General features: G+C 43.2%; 1 protein-coding gene across 1 annotated transcript in view; it reads right to left on the reverse strand.

The window, feature by feature from the left end:
* SCUBE2 (signal peptide, CUB domain and EGF like domain containing 2) overlaps window positions 1-11,267 on the reverse strand; it is a 48,035-nt gene extending 36,768 nt beyond the window's left edge. The window contains exons 1-5 of the mRNA XM_009505469.2: window positions 11,136-11,267; window positions 10,568-10,693; window positions 7,177-7,311; window positions 1,310-1,435; window positions 806-922 (exon numbers count right to left, since the gene is read on the reverse strand). Coding sequence (XP_009503764.2) covers window positions 806-922; window positions 1,310-1,435; window positions 7,177-7,311; window positions 10,568-10,693; window positions 11,136-11,178 — 547 coding nt within the window. The 5' untranslated portion in view covers window positions 11,179-11,267. The remainder of the gene's footprint in view (window positions 1-805; window positions 923-1,309; window positions 1,436-7,176; window positions 7,312-10,567; window positions 10,694-11,135) is intronic.
* Between the last annotated feature and the right edge of the window lie 10,191 nt (window positions 11,268-21,458).

Raw genomic sequence — 21,458 nt, forward strand, 5'->3', positions numbered from 1 at the left:
CATACACGCATGCAAACAGCTGCATCACACACTGAATTATCTGAGACAGTCAGAACTGACTAGGCAGAAATAATTTTTTTTCAAAAAGTAATAATGAAAATCATTAAGACCCTTCAGTCAAAACCATGAGAATACTTTGCTTTTGTTGCTTCCTTACAACTCATGTTTGCTTCAGTATTCTTAACAAAACAGAAGATGTGCTATGGATGTAGTGAACAGCAACAAGATGAAAGAACTAATTGAACTGTCATGAACTGTTCTGTCAAGAGCACATTGTCATCAACTATCATGGACTAATATAAGGACCAGCCAGTTACGCCTGAGCATTTGATTCCAATCAACAGACAATAAACCCTTCCAGAAACTGGAAGGGTTTATAGATCTTAAGTGCTTTCTTTACTGGATAACTGCCTTGCAAACATTGTACTTTAATTGAATTCAGAGTTCTGGTTTTAGCCCACATACTGCTTGGTTACACTCTCTGGCTCATGCTATACAAGAAACTGAACCTAAAATATCCTAGAGGGAAGGGAACCATCTCTGGTTAGTGACAGGCCTTGTGCTTCAGAGAGGCCAGTGATAATTGCAGACTGCAGTAGTATTAGGTAACTATTTATATAGGGAAGCATAAGTTGCCTGGACCCAACCAACTCACTCACGCACTAGCAGGTTTCTTAGTTTTGGATTCCTTGACATTTTCTAGCCATGCTATTAAGAGAAGCATTAATCACATACACAAAGCAACAGCACACCACTCTAGAGTTAGTCATCAATAGAAAACTACTTCCCTCTACTGTATACTGACCCAGGCAGGTTTTCCCATCCACATGCATGATATACTTGGGGTGACATCCACAAATAGGCCCATTGTCAGCATCATCACATGTATGTTGACAGCCACCATTTCCATGATTACATGTTACTAAGAAGAAAATATATGTTATGTCTCACAAGTACTTCCAGCATCTTTGAAAGACAGTATGCAATTCTGTCTCCATTTAACCATCCAATGCACCTTCCTAACATGCCCCTTTCCTGAAGAATTCTGTGAGACTGAAACACCGCAGAGCTCTCTTGAGCACTGTCATTTATGAATGATGGCACAACTTGCAAACTACAGATACGGAAGCAACCAATAAGCTGGTGTGATAGCATCCAGCAAAGCCACTGATTCTAGTTGAATTAAACTGCGCACAATTTAGGCATTTCATCCCAGTTTAGCTATAACATACCAAATCCCATATCACTGCAAACAGAACACTATTTGTTCACTTTGGGAAACCATAAGCATATGCAGAATGTTGCATACAAATGCAGCTCCTCTGGTTCTTGGACAGTTCAAATCCCGGTCGGCATTCACAGGCAACTCCTCCTTTGGGTGTTTCTCTGCAGATGTGGGCACAGCCATGATCTTTATTCATGCAGCTCATGCCTTCTGCAAAACAGGACAAGTGCAAGTGCATCAGCATCCTCATTGTCTCTGTGTGCAGGCAACAGTCAAATAAAGTCCATTCAATACCCACACAGACAGCGGCCTGCTACTTCTGGACAGACTCTACAGTGTTAGGACTAGAAGTACAAGCTTACAGACACAAAAGGCAGGAAGTAAAATCCTGCAAAGTCAATGGCTCCAAGGTTTCTCCATCTGTGATCTCTTCTGTGCCCATGTGCTTTGACTACAAGGTCAAAAAGGAACATCCCTAGATTTGTACAGCATCTGCATTCTCATGCAATGCTCTCACTTTATACCAGTGTTTATAAAACCTCCTAATTTCTTTTATAAAAATTGCAACATAGCTGATAGCTGGCGAGATCAAAGCCTAAAGTGAAATTCTTATTCCTCTGCTTGAAAAAGCAGCCACCAGACACAGAAAGACCTAGGCCAACAGTCACAAAAGTCATCCCTATTTCAACTACTGGCCTACAAAGCAGATTCCCAAAGTCATAAGCTACATCATCAGTGAACAAAGAGTGACCAGGCAGACATGAAGATTGTACGTATGTTGTATGTCAATTCTCTTTTTTGTTAACCATTTTTGTTTGGTGGTTTGGTGGTTCCCAGAATAACCCCACTGGGGATTATCACAGAGTTCTGTATTTCTACACACCTTCCCAGCTGGACAGAATTCGGTGCCAGTGCCTGCTTTAACCAAATAAAAAAGCAATGTGACACTAGCAACTTTCTTCCTTTTGGTGTGCCTCCTAAAAACATCCTGCCATTTTTGTCTCTGACAGTCACATGCTGTTCATGCACCAACACTCAATGACTTCCAGAGTGTCTTGCCTGGCCTTTGCAGAAAGGTAACGACAATTAAACAGGGAGGAATTGTTCCTCGAGTTATTTTAAGAACTTCTTTAACCTTGCCCCATGGTTCAGGTAAATCAATGTTTTTTCCCATTGGCGAGATGGTGACACAATTTGTACACACACAACTTAAAACTACACAGCAGCTGGCTGAGTTATCAAATGGGATCATCAGACCAAATTAAAAGAATAGTTTTTCTTCTAACAGTGCACCACAGATTTTTGCTGATCTTCTATAGCGCTACAAAATTGGGAAAGGAGACAACTGCTCCCGTCAGCTGTACAGAGAACACACCTTTGCTGTGAAATTCTCTGCCTTGGTGCATTTGGCTTTTATAAGATACCAAAATGCTTGCTCTTCTTAGTGAGAGCACTTCATATGAGAAGACTAAGTGAAGCATACTTTGGCTGCAATGGCTCATCCCACATTACCTCAGTGAAATTCTACCGAGTTGAGCAGATGCACAGAGAGATAATGACATTTTTTAAATTTATACAGCCCTTTTTGCAGCCTTATGAAATGAAAACACTGTACTGGCAAGCAGAGGTTAGCTTGTCACCATTATTCCACCACACTTCAATTAGGTCTTTATCTGCACATGACTCTTGCCATCTGAAGCACAAGCTAGAGTACCCTTTTTCTCTATTAAGACAGCTTTAAGCAACAAAAGAATGGATATTGCAGAGTCTAGATTATTCTGCTCTACTGGCTTTTTGATTCCTTTCCCACAGTGAGGGCTCTGTAGAAGTCTAACAAGACAATGACACTTCAAACACTGCAGCACACAGACACTGTCCAAGAAGCCCCCGTGAAAGCTGCCATCCATTATTATGTTGTCAGTCAAGGAACGAGACAACCTATGAGTCCACAAATTAGCCTCATTAACTCTTGTGGTTTTGTGACGTTTCTGTTCTTAAGCATGCAATATGGTTTGGTCTCTTAGCTCAGAGGTGTTAGAAAGCATTAAGAGCATTAACAGCTTAGTTTCTGTTAACAAAGTTATTCTTTTGTCTCTATTGAGCTACTAAAGGGGAAACTGTTCAAGCAGGTACTTTGGTAAAGTTCACTGACATCAGACAAATGGTTTTAATGCCCAATTTGGGATTGCTCCTTTCTGAGTGAGCAGAATTCAATCAGGTCTCCACAGAAAGCTAAAAATGCACTTCCAAAACCAAGACACATACTAATAACAAAGTACCTATTGTGTAACAAGGTACATGACCAAACCCACCAAAATCTAGCTGACCCAAAAGACAGCATTTCATAGAAGATACATGCATCTGCACATCCTAGCATTCCCTATGAAGCTGCTGCTTGTTTCCAAAGGTTGTAGAAGATTTCTGCTCAGCCCCATTTTATAAGGTTTTATTAAAGAAATGTCTGTAAAACTATAAATGCTGTGTGACTGCAAACTCCTCCATGGATGCAAAGTATCCCAGGTCACATTGTTCCAGAGGCGTTGCAATGGCAGATTGTGGTCCAGAACCACCCCAAACAATTTTTGGTCAAATCCCAACACATGCTTCCCAGACAGACAATTTCTCTTGCAGGAGACCTTGCCCTACTGACATACAACCATCTTGGGATGGATGGGTCTCTTGATGACCGCAGTCACAGCCAAGAGAGCTGAATCCAGTGCCTGACTGGCCTAGCAGACTCTAAGCCAGATGAGTCCTTACTGATGACTAGATCTTCGTGAAGCTACCCAGCAAACTTCAGTGAAATCTGATCACTCCTGTCACTGGCAAGACAGAGGCAAAAAGCCAGCATGGTATTTCCCTATCAGGCCATGTTAAATTAGTCTCTTACATGTATGATCTGTGTTTAAATCTTTGGGTTTGGTTTTTTTTTTTTTACACAGATGATGTAGGGACATCACCATCAATCCGCTAAGAACATTAGGGCATTTGAATATGCCCATTTAGGGCACATTCAAACAGGCACTCAAAAGGACAGAGGGAGAGGATGCAACTGCAACTGTACAAAGAACTACCAGAGATTCTCAGAGGCACCCTCTAATAGCCAAGTGCCAAGGAGAATCAGCACAGCCAGCAGAACAGGACATCCCAGGAACACTTTTATTTTTTGCATGCTTTCTACACCCCTGTGTCAAGACAACTTTTTCCAAAAAACTTTCTAGTTATCACTGTTCTCCACAGTCAGAAGGACTCTAAGAGCAACAGCTGACATGGTCCCCTGTGTACAAGCCTCCAGTTCACACAGCCATTTCAAATGTGGCTTTCACCTTGCAGGTCCAATTCACTCCCATTGATTCAGTCCAACAAGTAGATAGCTATGACTGTGAAATACCACAACGGAGAGTAGCAAGATTTGTCATCCATAGCAATAGCAACCACAAGATGTACCACATATTCACTTGTGAAAAACTCTGTTTTCCTTCAAATTTTTGTATTCTCTAATATGGAGCTAGTTAAACACAGAAACAAGCTACATGTGCGTGGATGTCCTGCCAGCTACTGTAACAGCCTCCCAAAGTGTGTGGTTTCTCCCACATATAGACGAAGAGCTCACTCAGAGCAGACAGCCAAGGAAAAAAAAATAGGATTGTGCACAACTTCTGAAGACACACCACGTTCCTGTGGTTTAAGCAGGGGCTAGGCAGAACCATCAAGCCCCTGTGCTTCAGACCAACACAGTCACATCAGATGAAGAATCAACTTTAATTATCAAACTCTAATAGCTACCTGACCTTGAGTCCCATATCACAGTAACTGACAGGGAACCCAGAGGCTAATTGCACATAGACTTGGCAGGGCAAATGACCCTTAGGCTCCCCTGTTACACTGAGGAATACAGCAGCCCCAAGCCTCTCTAGTTCTCCTATCTCAATTCCAGTTCACTCTTTTTCTGTGTATGTAAAGGCCAGTACTGCAGACCACTGGGAAGGCCTCTTAACTGGGCTGGGAGACAGGGAAGGAAATACTCCCTATACTCCCTTTTATTACAGGTAAGAAGCAAAACTGAATAGATCGCCTAGGCAGTAGATGCCAAATGCAGTTTTGATCAATGCTGTGAGGTCTCAAAAGAGAAATAATAAAGTATATACACTGAGACACGCATACACAAGGCAGAGAACAGAAGACTTAGTGATGAGCAGAAAAGCAGAGAACAAAGTCAGGGGAAAGATAAAGCAATGAGATTTGGCTTACAACAGACCTGCCCACCCAAGGAATTAAAAACAATTAAAAAAAAGAAAAAAAGTGGGGAATCCCACGGAGCACTTCTTCACAGTTGGGGGGGGGGCGCCCGGGAGGGAAACAGTCACAGCATGATACCCTGAAAAATGGCTTTTAAAGAAAACAAACCAAACATGTCTGTATTTTAGTATGAAGAAAAAAAGCATTTCAGGCAAACACACTAAGGGTTTTTTTTCTTAAGACAGGTTTCCATAAAAATATATTTTATTTAGCAGTTTTTAGGAAAAAATGCATCTTTTTTCCCCTCTTGCTTTTCTTCTCCAAAGTACCAAAAAAAAAAAAAGGACTAAATTAAGTGGAAATTAGGTATTATGGAAAAAAGGCCTTTTTTGCAAAAAAGTTAAAAGAAATTAACTGTATCTTTCAAAGTAAGAGAATGGAGGTAGAATTCCAAAGATACAATTCAGGGAACAATTATTAACGACAGGAAATGCTGCTGTTAGTTCAGGAGAGTAAAAGGTACTCAAGTAGCAGCAAGTAAGAACAAAAGGAATTGGAAGTTTTCCCTCTCCTGGCATCTTGGCATCAGACAAGACAAGGAGTTCAAGCAACTGATTTTCATCCTTAGATTCATCATCCATGCACGCACACACACACATCACTGCTAGCAAGGCAACATGAAGGGAAATGCTTTGCCCCACCACTGCAGCCTTCCTGCTTGTCCTCACTCCTGGCTCTGCTCCTGCAGTGAGAAGCTGAGCTATAGCCTGAGAAATCACCATACATCAGCAGACCCCTGTGAGACCAAGCCCAGTACCAGAGAAGCTGAGAATACAAATTCTTAATTCAAACAAAAGATCAATTCAGATGACATTGTCATCTGTCAGATGACAGCCACCTTGGTGCACTCATCTGTGGATGGCCTTGTATATCTATAAATGTTGATCTCTTCACTATGGGGATTTTTAAAGTGACATTTGTTTATTCATGCTTAGATTCCTCTTATAGTCATGCCAACGATAAGCCATAGATTAAAGAAAGCCTTGCATCTTTAAATACTTCTTAGTATGATATTCACTATACAGTTCAATGGACAACTCCCTGATCTGAGCAACCACTTTAAAGTATTTCCTAAGGGCATCCAAAATAATTTGGTTCCATCCGATGCCTAATTAGATATCCAAGGCTCTCTGATCTCTCAAAGGTCGCTTCATAAAGTTTTCACTCAAAATGAAGAATGTGATTTGAATACCTTTGGGGCTGACAAACAATAAATCTCTTAGCTGAAACCTAAACACTGTACAGGTAATCTAGAAGGTACCTGCAGGTAATGCAGGCATTGTCCTGTAACTAAAGCCAATGGAAATGGTCAGAGCTCACTGTCCTTCGATTTGTTGCCATTCCCTGGATCAGGACACAGCTTAGCTGCACAACAGAGCATAAAGTACACTGGGACTACAGCAGTACAGCCTTTAACAGGCACAACACTGCAGACATACAGGTGGGATCAAAGGGGCAGAGGGATGTAAAGAGTCTTCAAAGTCACTTAGAAGATTCTGACACACTATTCCTTTTAAAAGGAGTGAGGACTTCAAGACCCTTCACAGCTTTGAAAAACTCAACCTAAAAATACTTCTGAAGCTGTTTTAGAGATTTTGCAGTTAGCTTCTGTCAAAAACTCCTGCTTGGTGCCTGGAGGGAAGCAGCCATACCTTCTGAGCGGTGGATGCACGTATGCTGGTTATCACTTAGAAAGAATCCTTCCTTACAGCGACATTCATAGCTCCCCACAGTGTTGACACAAACATGTTGGCAACCACCATTGTTGAACATGCATTCATCTGTATCTGAAAGAGAGAGAGAGAAAGAGACAGATCAGCTCTGAAGTAAAACCAATACACTCATATTGGCAGCAGTCACTCAATGTGCAGTGCAGACAGACATCTCAGCACGTAACCACCCAGGCAGCTTAGACACCCCAGGACAGCGTGTTGTTGTTGTTGTGCTGTCACCCTTGGGAAAGTATATTTTTGCTGCTGCTCCTCCTGTTTGCAGTTTGCCCAATCGATCACAGGGCTCCCAAGAAATGCTGGCCAACTAACCAGAGTTACTGGTTACAACTACAGCAGAGTAGCTTCACTGGAGCCATAAGAAGGGCTCCACACTCCACCTACATGAACGTACTCTGCCTCTCAGTGCAGCTGGATAGTACTGCCACTCAGCAGCCTAGCACATTTACATCTAGGTTGAGCATCCATACATGGCTCCGTCTTGCTTAGTGGGACACAACTTCGTCTCCAAATCTATCCAAGCTATAAAAGGTGTTTTTCCAGAAAGCTCCCCATTCTGAAGCAAAGGTGGAACAAGAAAAATACGAACCTCAAAATAAATTTAGCTTAAAACCTATCTGCTCCTTCTTACTTTAGGTCTAGTTAGAATTCACACATCACATCTGTTCTGATGATCTGATTTATTTTCCTCCTCCCTCAACTCTAGGTCATCACCACTTAACATCAAGGCTGCTGCAGTGTTGCCTGACAGCAGTCAAGGACAAGAGCAGAAGTTCTGGAAACAGTTTTAATGGTGATTTTGCAATATTCAGAGCTTCAACAGTACCAGAGAATATAGAAAGGCTCTGCTTGCAAGGTACCCAAAAGAAACAGAGTAGAAAAACCAGCTAAGCCTCTGAACAACAGGACGCTCATCCCAAACCCCAATTCACTGGAATTGTACCCCTTAATAAGAGCAGGTTTTTGTAACCACTACCAGCAAAGCATTTTCCTACCCTGATTTTCAGAAATGCCAATTTGAACAGGAAGTGAAAATGCTCAGTCCCTTGAAAAACAGGACAAAACATTGTTGAGGGAAAGCACTGATCTCATTTGCAAGTTCATATGGAACATCATGTTTGCTCCCTGTTCTGTTCATTGTTCCTGTGCTAGCAGTACAATATTTTTAATTTAACATTGTAGCATTTCTGGCATAAAACAGCTGTCTTCTAAAAAAGGAGAAAGAGAAAGACTTTTAGTAATAAGCATAACATAATATTACAACAGATTTAACTTCTACTGAAGGCAATGAGTAAGCCCATTGGATGCAAAAGAATGTGACCTGCTGTAGCAAGAAGAGCGGCTGACATATCTCCATCACAGAGAAGCTGAGCCTTTTAGAGTTCTACAGTGATGTGAATGTGCAAACAATCATGAATAAACACCCACCATGGGTCTTTAGTACTACAGATTTGAACTCCAGCAGATGTTTCTGTCTTACAGACCTTGGAAAGCTTTCAAAAAAAATCATCTCTTTCCAACAAGTAATTGTCTATTTGGCTTAAACCCAGGCACACAGCCGAGATCTTCAAAAATAAGGGTGAGAGGAGGGCAACCCTGGCGTGAACAAAGTAAATAAACAGATTAAGAGAAGATGTGATCCAATTTGCTGCATGCCAAAATATTTATTTAACGTTTACATCACATCTCAAAATTGGCAGGTCAGTGGTAAAAACTTCCTTGTATGTCAATGACATTTTATTTTATTTTAAAAAGTCTGCCATGCAATACTGAGCAGCTTCCCAGTAACAGCAGATGGTAGATTTTAGTCTAAGTTATGTCTAGGTCTTACTGATCACAAACAAGTCAGCTGAATTAGGCTTTAGAGGGGCTACTGGATACAAACAGAATACACCCTTTGGTGGCATTGTAAGAGGCAGTGTGTTCATTCACTTTCAGACCTTCATGGTAACCCAAACTGAACTCCATTATGTGTTTACACAAACGCCTTAGACAAAAATAAGATGGCCTTCCTATTACTTTAAAGTATCAGCAGGTATTTTGCTTCCCGCTCTACTTTCTTTAGTGAAATATTTGGAACTTAGTGACTTCATCCTCTCCTCCACTTACACGCTAACAAAGTTGATCTGTGGGCACGCACCAGGTTCCCAGCAGGTAAAGCCCAACACAACCCGCTGGAGACTCCAGAGCTTTTCCAATTTGTCCCGGCAGAAGATACAGCCCAGGGATGGTCTGATCCTCCATTTGATATACCACACAGAAGTGGGAAATACCCCAGCCAAGCTAACTACAACCTTAAAATTATGCTGTGAGAACAAGTTTCCCTTGGACTGACATGGTCATGGAAGCCTGCCTGGGCACATCCACAGTCAGTGCAGCAGAAGAGAAAAACTGAGACATCTCTGAAAAAGTAAATGCAACAGGTACCACTGCACAGAGCAGAGCCACACAGGGTACCCAGCATGGGTCCTGGAAGCAGGACAGCTTCAGCAGCATGAGGCTCTGTCCCAGGGAAGTAACGCTGGCAGCATACTACACTGCCAACAGGCTGGCAACTCATGCATTTCTGTACGCTGCTGCACTGTGCACTGGAGAACACTACCACAGTAAAACCACAAGGTCTCGTTACCTGTTTTTAAAGATTTTCACCTGCTGACACACAAAAAGAAGGAAACTATTGAGGTCTTAAATGAAAAGAAAAAGAGGGTGAGAGGGAGTACATGCATGCAGGGTCAAAGGAGTGTTGCCAGGATTGAACATATTTCCAGAGTTGTGTACTTTGCTTCACACTAACCACACAGGGAAACTCCAAGCATTTGGCTTAGTCCCTCTGTACTTCAATGGCCTCTATCATATACAGCTGCTGCACACTCCTTATTGTCCTTTCCTTACACTTGCATGTCAAGAAGTACTCAGACACAGTAAAAGCAAGAAACCCACACATTACAGATGTATGAGAGAAGATTTCTACGCCCAGAAGCACACCTAAGAACTGATCCTAAACTAACTGTGGAACAAAGATACAATGATAACACATGTTCTTTTACATAAACTAATTTAGCATGATAATAGATGGCACTTTGCACATTTTAACCCAAAGCACTTAACAGAAATGTAGCACAATTATCCTCCTCATTCAGAGGGGGAAGAGCCACACTGGGCTAGTACATCAGTACCTGGAATTCCTTAGTCCCATATGTAACATTCATCTCTAGCTGAGCCTATTCAGCCCAAGAGATCACCATGTATTTCCCACAGATGCAGTTAAAGGGTTATGTTAGCATACCCCGATGTTCATGAACTCGCTTCTTACCCAGGCAGTTGTGGCCATCGTGAGCCAACATAAAGCCATCATAGCAAGTACAGCGGTAATTTCCTGGAATATTGAAACACTCGTGGACACAGCCTCCATTGAAGTCATTATCACATTCATCAATGTCTAAGGAATAAAGCAAAAATCAATAATGATGGATGCTTGCTTAAGTGTTATAGAGATGAGACTGTGTAAAGACTAATGCAAAGAGCAACTGCTGTCCGAAACCATCATTGTCTTGCAAATAGACTACACTTAACACATTACTTGCTGAATGTTTCTACAGAGTAACAAGATGTCCTGAGATTCCTATGTAGCTTTACCTTATAGTTTTTAAGGCTGCTGGTTAAACAACAAACTAATTATTAGACCAAGTGATATTACTAGGTGAAAAGCCATGAAAATTTGTTTGCCTTTGATTTCATAAACAAGTAGTGTAGTTGAAGAAATAATTACTATTTTGATATAAAATCATCCTCCATATTCCAAGCTATTATTTTAATGGCTCTGTCTTCTTAGAAATAACTCATGCTGACAGAGGCAGAGCATAGTGCTTCCATCACTTTACCTTCACATTTCTTCCCTTCACCAGTGTAACCCACTTTGCACATGCACTTGTACAGCTTCGGGGTGTTTTGACAAATAGCATCTGGGTGGCAGTCATCAAGCCCCAGGGCACATTCATCCACATCTGTGAAAAGACAAGATGCAGAAGGGATGTCAGAACTGGAGAACAGGGCATGTCTCCTGCACACATCACTGACGAGGTGACAGAAGGCTTGAGCTCCTGTTTGTGGTCCATGTGTGCATATTATATGTATTTGTGAGTCAGGACAGAAACATGCAGAGACCATATCTGAACTTAGATTTGTGTAGTGCTCTACCTGCATACAGACGTACTTGTATACCATTCAGATAAACCACTGTTAAGCTTTTGTACCCACTTATAAGTGCATCCAAAATAACCTCTTATGGGCTAGATCCTCCATGAGATTTAGCTGACAGTTTTACAGAGATTCATTAGAGACGGTTAATCTTTCTGGTTAACAAAAAAAAAAGTTATTGAAAGAGTTCTTGATCACATCTGTGACATCACCCTGAGGAAGCCCAATGATTTTTAAACTAACAAGGGCAGTTTACAGAAATGTACTTTCAAAGTCACCACCAACATGTTAACACTGACTTACCATTAAACAGACGTATAATTTATAAAGAATGCCAATTTTTTAAATACAAGAATAGTATCTGGTGAGCAGCATTGCCAAATCACCTGGCCAGCCATCACAAAGCAGAGCGTACTGAAGAAAAATATCCAGGTGGAAACTTCAGAGCAGAGGAAATTAGGAGAGAGGGAAACACCAACAGGCAGAAGTCCTGGAGACAAAGAAGTGTAGACAGAAGAAGAGGAAGAAAAGTTATGGGCAGCAGAAGACATCAGCAGAAGTTTTCCATACAGCAGAAGAGAATTCAAACACAGAAACAGGAAGATTTGTAGCAACTGGCTAAAAGGAAGAGTTGCAGAAGCAGCACCCCATGTAGGTACAAAAAGTGACCTCTAAAATAACAGGATGAATTACAGGAGCATCAGCAGAAGGTGACAGCTTAGTCAGCCACTACCCACTATCCGCGAGCGCTGATCACTTTCTAACGGGGAATTTCAGGCAGCACTTCTCCCATTTACAATTATAGCATTCATCTCTTTTTTTTTTTTTCTCTCTCTCTCCACCCCACCCCCCCCCCCCCCCAGTCACAAAATATGCGTGTAGGTACTGCAACAGTTGCCAACTTCAGAAAGTATTCATGTAGGTTTAACTCCCAATGGCGTCTGGCAGCAGGAAACAAGGCAAAGAGCCAGTGCTAGAGCAGCAGTGCTCTCCGGGGCTCTCAGGTGCACACAGAGCCGGTAACAGCGATGGGGTCCTCAGATACCACCGCCAGAAAGCAAGGGGAAAGTGGAAAACAGCCGGAGAGAGCAGCAGAATCCGCTTCCTTTCAAAGCAGAAAAGTCAAGCTATTGAAAAAATAGGGGAGGCAGCGAACTGAGGGAGCAATTCCTGTAAGGGGGGACCTGCAGCTAGTGGGATTCAGGTAGGGGGAGCAGAAGGAAAGGCTGGGTAGGGAAGGAAAGCCAGCGGGCAGAAAGCAGCACTAGCTGCATGTGCTGGCTGCGTACCCCCTGCACGGCAAGCTCTCCCCTTGCCAGCCCGGGCCAGGGAGGCAAGGGGGGCACACCTGCCCCGGCAAGGCGGGTCCCAGAAACCACACACCGAGGAGGGGACTTCTTTCAAAGCTATGGCACAGAGACGTCAACTGTATCTCATGGCAGCGCCAAAAGGGCCATTCTGCTATTTTAATTTTACACTAATCCTCTGTGGTCTGCAGCGTGTAAGGAAAACAGCGGCAACCCCCCCCCACCCCCCAGCATTAATGCATACAGAAGCATAGAAAAGAGGACTAGAAAAACATCACCAGGCACAGGGAGTGAGATTTCCCCGTGTAGTGACAGCAGCCTGAGCTGGAGAGAGACCCCGGAGAAGGGAGGCTGTGAGCAAACATCACAGTCGTAAACTTGGCAGTAAGGCGGACGCGGAGAAGGCTGCAGGAGGAATCACTGGGTTTATTCCTCGGCGACCAAGGGCAGATGAAGCCCCGATACACGCAGGGTTCACCTCCCCGCTCCTTCGGCAAAGGTGAGATGTTAACCGGGTGCCCAGCCCTCGGGGGTCGGGTGTCAGCCCCGCTCCCAGGCGAGACCGCCCGGCAACCGGCATTTCGGGGTCACCAGCGGTGCCTGCGGCGCCCCGCCAGGTGCGACCCCGCGCCTCGGTAACGGGACCCCGCTCGCCCCCGTAACGGTAACGCAATCCCGCTCTCCCCGGTAACGGCCGCATCTCGCCCCGGTAACGGTAACGGGACCCCGCTCGCCAACGGCGTCCCGCCCGCCGTCCGCCGGTAGCGACGGCCAGGCGTCCTGAGGGAAAAGCAGCCCGCCGGTGCCCCGGGACGGCGCTGAAGGCGGGGGGCGGCACTCACCGGGCAGGGCGGCGGGGGCGCCCGGCGCGGGCAGCAGCAGGAGCAGCAGCGGCAGCGCCCGCGCCCCCGCCGCGCCGCGGCGGCCGCCGGACCCCATCGATGGCGCTGCGGCGGCGGCTGCGCTGCTGGTGCCGCTGCGGCCGCCGGGCGGGAGGAGGCGGCGGAGGGCGGCGTCTGCGGGCGGCCGGCCCGCCTCGCACTGACAGCGGGCGCGGGGCGGCGAGGGCTGGGCGGGCCGCCCCCGCCCGGGCCCCCCCTGCCGCCCCCGCGGGCCGACCGGCGGCGGCGAGCGCACCCCCCTGCCGCCAACCGCCCCATCCCACATTAGAACCCTGCGTCGACCGCACCAGCGCACCCACCCACGGCACCGGCGTCCAAAACACCTGCGCAACACCCTAAACACAGGTGTCCCGCGGAGCCGATGCTTCCTGAAGGTACATAAAATACCTCACACGCAGACTGTGGGTGCCAGCGGCAAGTGCACTGGAACCCGTGCTCTCCTTTCTGGAGCGGCCCACAGAACGGTCTCCTTCCAGTAGAGACAAGCCCATGCAGAGATTCTGTATGACTGCAGCCTGTCGCAACCCATATGCACACAACTCACTCCAGCCTTGCTTGTGTTTCTTCAAAAATACAGTACTACAATTTTTACCAAGTAATTACACCCCAGTGCAGTGCGTGAAGTCCCTGTCTGAAGGCCATACCAGAACCCACAACATCACACCACCACCCTTGGCCGCATCCCACCTCCTTTCCCAGCCAGGGATTTCTCACAGCTGTCCTTCCTTTGGCAGGTAAGTGACCTATCCATTATTCACTGAAATTACAATTTCCTAAATGTTGCTTGACCTTTCACGGTGCAAGTGAAAGCAGGCAGTATTCTTTTCCACCCGTCCCTCCCTTCCCCATTTCGCTGTCTTTTCTCTTTTGTTTTGTTCTGTGAGAAATACTGAGCTATTTCTAGTTGTAAGGGTGGTTTATACACATTAGTAAATCTTCAGAGTGAAACTTTCCCTCAGTCTTTGTCTTTGTTTCCTTAATGGTAGCTATAAATTACCACTTTCCATTCTCACTGGAGCATCAGGCTTCATTGCTTTTGAAATGATCAAAGTTATTCTCTTCTAAAATCCAATGAGAAACAACCTATTGTATCTCCTGGATGGTTTCAGCCTTAGTCAAACTCATCTATAAATGCATAAAGCTACTCATTAAACACTACAAGGATTCTCAAGCCTCACACCATACCCCACCAAGCCTCCCCTACCAACAGAAAGTAATAAATGAATGAAGACTTTCTCAACAGTTTCCATGACCTCATGAATAAACAATCATACTTACGATGGGAATTCGCACATCCACACACCTCTCATCTGGGGATATCAGTCAAGGTGTCCCTGTTAAGAATTCTCCCCCAGTCACAGAGGAGCCATCTCCCATTGAGGCATGTGACTACAACCTACCTTACAGAAAAGCTGTTACATATTTCTGGCACTTTCCACCCAAGGGTACTCAAGGAACTTGACCAATATTAATTTAATTAAAATTCAGCATATGAAGAGTGTAGCAGAAAAAAAAAAACCCCAGTAAGAGACACTGAGGAGAAGAGCCACATACCCAAACAACTAAAGCTTTCTGAGACACAGTAAAAGCAAAGCATCTTATTTACTTCTATAAACTAAAATATAAAATGACACACAAATATTCAGGAATGCCTGGGTTAGATGAAAAGATTTCAACACAGTTTGGAAAACAAACAGGAATAATATTAATGAAACCATTTCTTACAGCTATTATTTCACATGTAACATTCATTTATGATGAAGGATTGCCATTAAAATATCTCTTTAAAGACACAGACCAGACAGAAGCTCAGACCTCAACTCAGACATCTGTCTTTTGTAGCCTTCTTAACTCTTTCTATTCAGCTACAGAGTCAAAGTGACAGGCGACCACACTAGGTACTAAGATCTTTACTAGGAGAGGGAAGCTAGAAAAATTCTTTAAGACTCAACTTCAGCAGTAAGTTAAGTATGATGAAAGAAATACAAACATGCCTGTTACAGTTCAACAGGAAGAGACCGCAAATAGCATTGTTTGGGATTTTTTAAGCAATTAAAACTAAAATAAAATCACAAAGTTTTAGGGCAGACAATAGCTACTGGTAAATATCTGCAAGAAATGTATGCAAACAGGATATTTTCATACATTATGTGGTTTTGTTGGTTTATGTTTGGAGAAAGGCTGCACATCAGAAAACTTATCTGCTTTTTCCAGTTGTTCCAATGCGTGTGCTCTTTTACAATCTTGCAAAGCCTCAAACTTCTTCCCGCTTGCACTATCTGATCTCTTTGAACTGCCAGGAGCATGACACTGCTACGAGCACTGCCCACCGCTCCAAAGGAACCCTTCCACACAGCCAAGATCCCCAATTCCCCCCTGCCCTCCACTTTTAAGTATCACTCAAAGTTGCCTCACATTGAAAGATGGAGACTAAGCTGCCACAGAGCAGTCAGATGTTAAAACTGCTCCAGAAATTCTGCATCTGATGTCCTGAGTTGAATACTTTTGTCTGAAAATCTGGGATAAAAACCACTTTATACTTGATAACCCTTGTTAAATTTTATTATTTAATGATAAGCAAACATTATTTGAAGACACCTAGATTGCCATTTCATTTGTACTTCAGTGTAGTGAGAAGCAGTGGGTCTGCTGGGCTGAGCAACAGTACATCATACTGACCCAAAACTTAACATGACTGAGCAAGCATAATGAGTGCTTGTGACAGAAGCTGAAAACAAACGGGGGGGGGGGGGGGGGGGGGGGGGAAGAGGGGGAGAGATACCAGAACGAACACCAGAGAAAGGCAGACAGATGAGTGAGGAAACAGTATAAAATATTTAATTATTCCAAAACTTTTCACACACATCTCAGAGCTGTAGTTTCACCATTCTCATCTCTGTATGTATACTGGGTTTTGAACAACTGTCTGTCTTTTACATGAATCACTCAAACTTTTGCACTTACACTTCCCATCCTAGTATCCAAGGCTTTTCCAAGCCATTGAATAGGTTGTTGAGTTCTACGTAAAATAACACATCTTCAGTAATCAGCATTCAGTTTTGCAATTTAGCAGTGGCTTTCACTGGGAGCAGGACCTGCACATGGCTCATCTCAAACAATGAGGAAATCTGGGGTTCCTCTGGTCACAAGGAGTCTAAAGGACCTTCTCACATAATTTATTATCCTTGACTAAGTCTTATTATAGCACTGGGAGTAAACCTTCCCCAGAACAAATATCAGATCCATCAGTGATATTTTCAATGTTGTAGGATCTCTATCTTAAAATGCCACTGTCACTGAAGAACAGTTCCTGTTTATTGCAGGACTGAATGAAGTATGTTCTATTAATGAATATACATCTTTGAGTTAATAGGGAAAAAAGGAGACTTTTTGCTAGGTGAAATAACTTCTAGACAAAGATAGGCTTGGGCAGCTCTTTGACACTTGTACTTTTTAAGACATTTCCAAGTCATCACTACAACAAACCATAACACAAGCACTTTTCTCTACCCATGTGCTTGGACCAGTTAGTCAACGGACAATCGTTGCCTCCTCACCAACAGAGATTAATAAGCATCACCTTCTATAAAAACCATCTCAGACCTGACATTTGGAAAAGTGTTGTGATCCCAGCAGATGCACAATGCACTTAGCTCACTAAGGCCCCTGTTCTTTTTCTTCCTTCCCCTTGAAGGAAGTCTGAAAGATTCAAGGCCATCCGTGATGAAGTGAATGTGTTTCTGCAGCCATGCTTACCTCACAGCTCCATCCAGGCCTGCCCCACATCTGTCCTCATAGTGCCCTGCAGGGGAATGAGAAGCAGCAGGTCTAATAAGCCTAGGGAACTGAGATGCTCTCAGTTTCCAAGAGAGGCAGGTTTGGCATCTCACACAAACGCAGCACACCTGGTAGCAGGTACCAAGTTCAAGATTGCACCCCTCCAAACCTGTCCAAGGCTCCAGCCACCAGCACCACCTCCTCAGAGCATGGGGCAGGCTGAGTTCACAATCTCAGCATCTCCCCCAGTGAGCCCACAGGACGACACCATCAGCTGTCAGTAGTGCAGAATCACTGCCAGCTCAGGAAGACTCATGTGGTTCCCCGCAGATTGATCCTAACACTTTTTATTTTGCTTTGCTGAAAAAAATGCCTCCACCACAGACCAGGGTGTTTGTGGGGAGAGAAGCAAAGACAGCTGAAGGAAGCAGAGACCTCCAAATAATGATCAAACTCCTCCTCTTCTGTGTTTTCCTTGAAGGTATAAAACATCCAATGATGACCTCATACAGTTTGACAGAGTGAACCCCACCAACTTCAGAATAGTCCTAACTTGAACGACTGTTCCCAGGCTGAGAAAATTACCTCCTGTATTTGTCAGATTCAAAACAGAAATTTGTCAAAGCAGAAGTTAGGCATTGCTAACATGCAGGTCAGAAGAATAAGCAAGTCTGACTATGGCTAACAAAAGAGCGGGCAGCTCCCTAAAACACAGGAAGAATAGTGCACCTGAAGGATCAGCTCTTTTTTTGCAGATGCTGGGCTGCTAAGGAATAGCAGAAACCGTACAACATGGGGGAAGTGGCATTCAGCCTTCTTACCTGTTCTTGTCATTTTATGTGGGGAGGAACCGCACAATCAGAGTGGCTGAGGTTAGAAAGGACCTTTGGAGGTCATCTTACCTAACCTCCCTGCTCAAGCAGGCATGTCCTGGAGAGCGCATTTTGGATGAAGCAGGAGATGAAAGTGAGTAAAATTGACTTGGCCTCCCTGCTTCTCACACAACTGACACAGAGCTTTCAGGACACAGGCAGCAGAAAAGTTACAAAAGCATAACCACAAATGAGTTGCGCTCACATTTGTTTACTACTCCACTCAAATCTAAAAAATAGATTTAATACACAGTAAGGCAGGCAGAACCAGTTTCAAGGTGAGGTAAGTAGATCAATATCTAACGAACCAAGATTATACAGGGCTCCACTACATCAGTATGTACTTCAAATCATTCAAAAAGTGAATAAATGGAGAGGAAAGGAACCATACCTCTGGGCCAGTACAACCCCCTCCACCCAATAATTCCTCCTCTGGGACTATCTGCCAAGTTAGATCTTATCCTGGGCAAAGATGGGGTAGAAAAAGTAGTAAACATGCAATACAGGCAATAATGCTTGGGCACACATGTGCGCCACTGACATTGTCAAGGTCTCAGAGATGGAGAACAGTGTTATTTTCTCACTGAACTTTACATTTGAAGCATCAGAGTTGTATTTCCAACAATTCCTGCTTCTCTGTATGGATCCTCTCACATAAAAAGAAAGGTTGAGTACATGGTACACAAAGATAACTAATTGTATTTTTTACAACATAAAATTTGGAGACCTCCACCAAATTTGGTTATTGGGATCAAAAGTTTTTCTAAGTTAGGACAAAAGCAAATATAAGTGGCAGCACATATGTGGGTGAGTACTCACAGATACTTTCCAAGATCTGCATTAGTCCTTTTGCCTTCCGGTTCTCCCCATTCCCTGATTATTGAGTAGGCATCTCTTCCACTGATGGCAGTCTGACTGACTGACAACAATTGCCTGCAAGAAGGCTACACTGGTTCTGGGGGGGAGGTGAGCATTTAGTTGATCAGACACAAAACCATACAAAAAAATATCTCCTGAAATCAGACACTAAAACATCAAACATACCTGCAGTCCGGCAAAGAAAAGGTGATTAGCCAAATTATAACAAGAGACTTTTGAAAATAGCACATTAATTCTATTTCTCATGTTAGAAGACAAATTTTATTGCAATTCAGCAAATGAGCTACACCTGTAAAACTGTTTTGTATATCCAATTCACATTTAATGTCCAATGGATTGAAATGTCACAGGAAAAATGAAAAAGGAGAACAGTACCTGGTTTTGTCATAATGTAAACTTCAATGCCCACCCTTAAAAAAAACAAGCCAGTCATTTCCCCATGTAGTAAAATATATACTTTATAAGGTATTGATGCTTTATCCTAGTTTAACAGCCAATCTCTAGGTATAAAAGAAGGAACTACAAAGATGTGAAGTACGTGTACAGTATCTTCAAGTATTTTCAAGTATCCTATACTATCTTGCACTATGGACAAAAAATCATTGAACAATATACAGAAAAAGTTAACTACGAATAGTTTCACTGCAGAAATCTTAACATATTCATTAATTCAAAATACATCAAAAATATGGATCATCTGGCTAGTAGGTCCCATTTGAACAATTTGAAAAATACTTTCCATAATGGAAAAAGTTGTGGAATACTCTTCAGTTCATGAACCTGTTTTCAGCTACAGAATGTCAGATGGTTAAGTTTATGTCAGGTAAAGGCTATTTTTTGTATAAACTTATCATTACAGTATTTCATTAAATTTAAAACAAGTCTTTATTAATTTGTATTTTCTTTTTCTATAAAGTATCATTGTATTGACTCTGACAGCATTAATCAAAGAAGCATAAGTAATTGATACATGATAGCCTGGGTTTTTTTCCTCAGATCAGGTATCAGCCTGCAAACACATTTGGCCAATTTAGCACTATATATTTACTGCATTATGAACTACTTACTTTTTACCATTATATTTCTCTCTACAGAATTCATGCCTGCTGCTAAAAACACATTATCTTTTCCCATTAACTGTCACAAAAAAAAACCCCAACCAACAACACAGGATAGCCACATTAACCTGCACCTACCAAATCTGCTCCCTTTTTTTAGAAAAGTAACGGGGGGGGGGAGGTTACGACTGCATTATTCCATAGCTCACTTCTGAACAAAAAATGCAGTGAAAGTTTTACAAAGGGAAATGGATTTTAAAAAGCTCTAGTTAGAGAGTAAAAGATGCCACCTACACCATTTGTTCCTATACAGTGTCATCCAATACAGCAGACTGTAATGGAAGGAGCAAATGCTGGATCCTGATGTTGAAAGAAGTAGGCTGGTTTGTGGTGAACACTGAAGAGTGGTAGGGATTACGAATGCTACTACAGACTGAGCTATTCTTAGATACGCCAGCCAAATCTCTTCCCAAAACCCTGGCACAGGCTACCACAGAGCTACATTTAATATCTCAGTCTTCCTTAGTGGCCTTTGGATCCAAGAAAGCCAACATTTTTCCTGCTGCATTTCAGAACCTTGTACTGCTCCTCCATGGAGCAAACCCTTCCAGACGCAGAAGTCCTTACCAAAAAGTGCTTTGAATCCTAATCAGATTAAGCATAGTCCCTCCTGTGAGAGAAGCAGAAGGGGAATATCACAAAGTACTCTTTTCTGTGAAAATAAAGTAACTGAGGAGCTGTGAAGGTGACCTCTGCATCTGGACAGCTAGCACAGCAGGGTGCTGTCTCTGATGGACAGCTTCATCCTCATGTGGTAGCCAAAGAACCCACCACTTGGGAACCAGCAAACCCCAGCCTGTATCCATCCCAGGTGTTGCTAACTGTCATAGTGAGGCCAAAAAGATCCATGCCGAAGCAAGCCATTAAAACAATGGTATCATGCCATACTAGGTGAACTTGTGTAAAGGAGAAAAAAAAAAAAAAAGACATCTTAATTCAGAGTTAATTACCTCAGGCAAGATAAAGTTAATCCATACTTACTACAATGAAAGATATGGTTTTAACAGGAACAACTGATCTGTTACGGTCAAAATAATTAATCCAACCCTCCTTTCTTATGTAGACATATTCCCTGTGAAATACACAGGCCTAGTAAAGTCTTCTTAAATATAGCTGAAAGCACTGTAAAATTATTTTTTTGCTATTATTAAT

This window comes from Phalacrocorax carbo, chromosome 5 (assembly GCF_963921805.1).
Source record: "Phalacrocorax carbo chromosome 5, bPhaCar2.1, whole genome shotgun sequence".
Taxonomy (NCBI): Eukaryota; Metazoa; Chordata; class Aves; order Suliformes; family Phalacrocoracidae; genus Phalacrocorax; species Phalacrocorax carbo.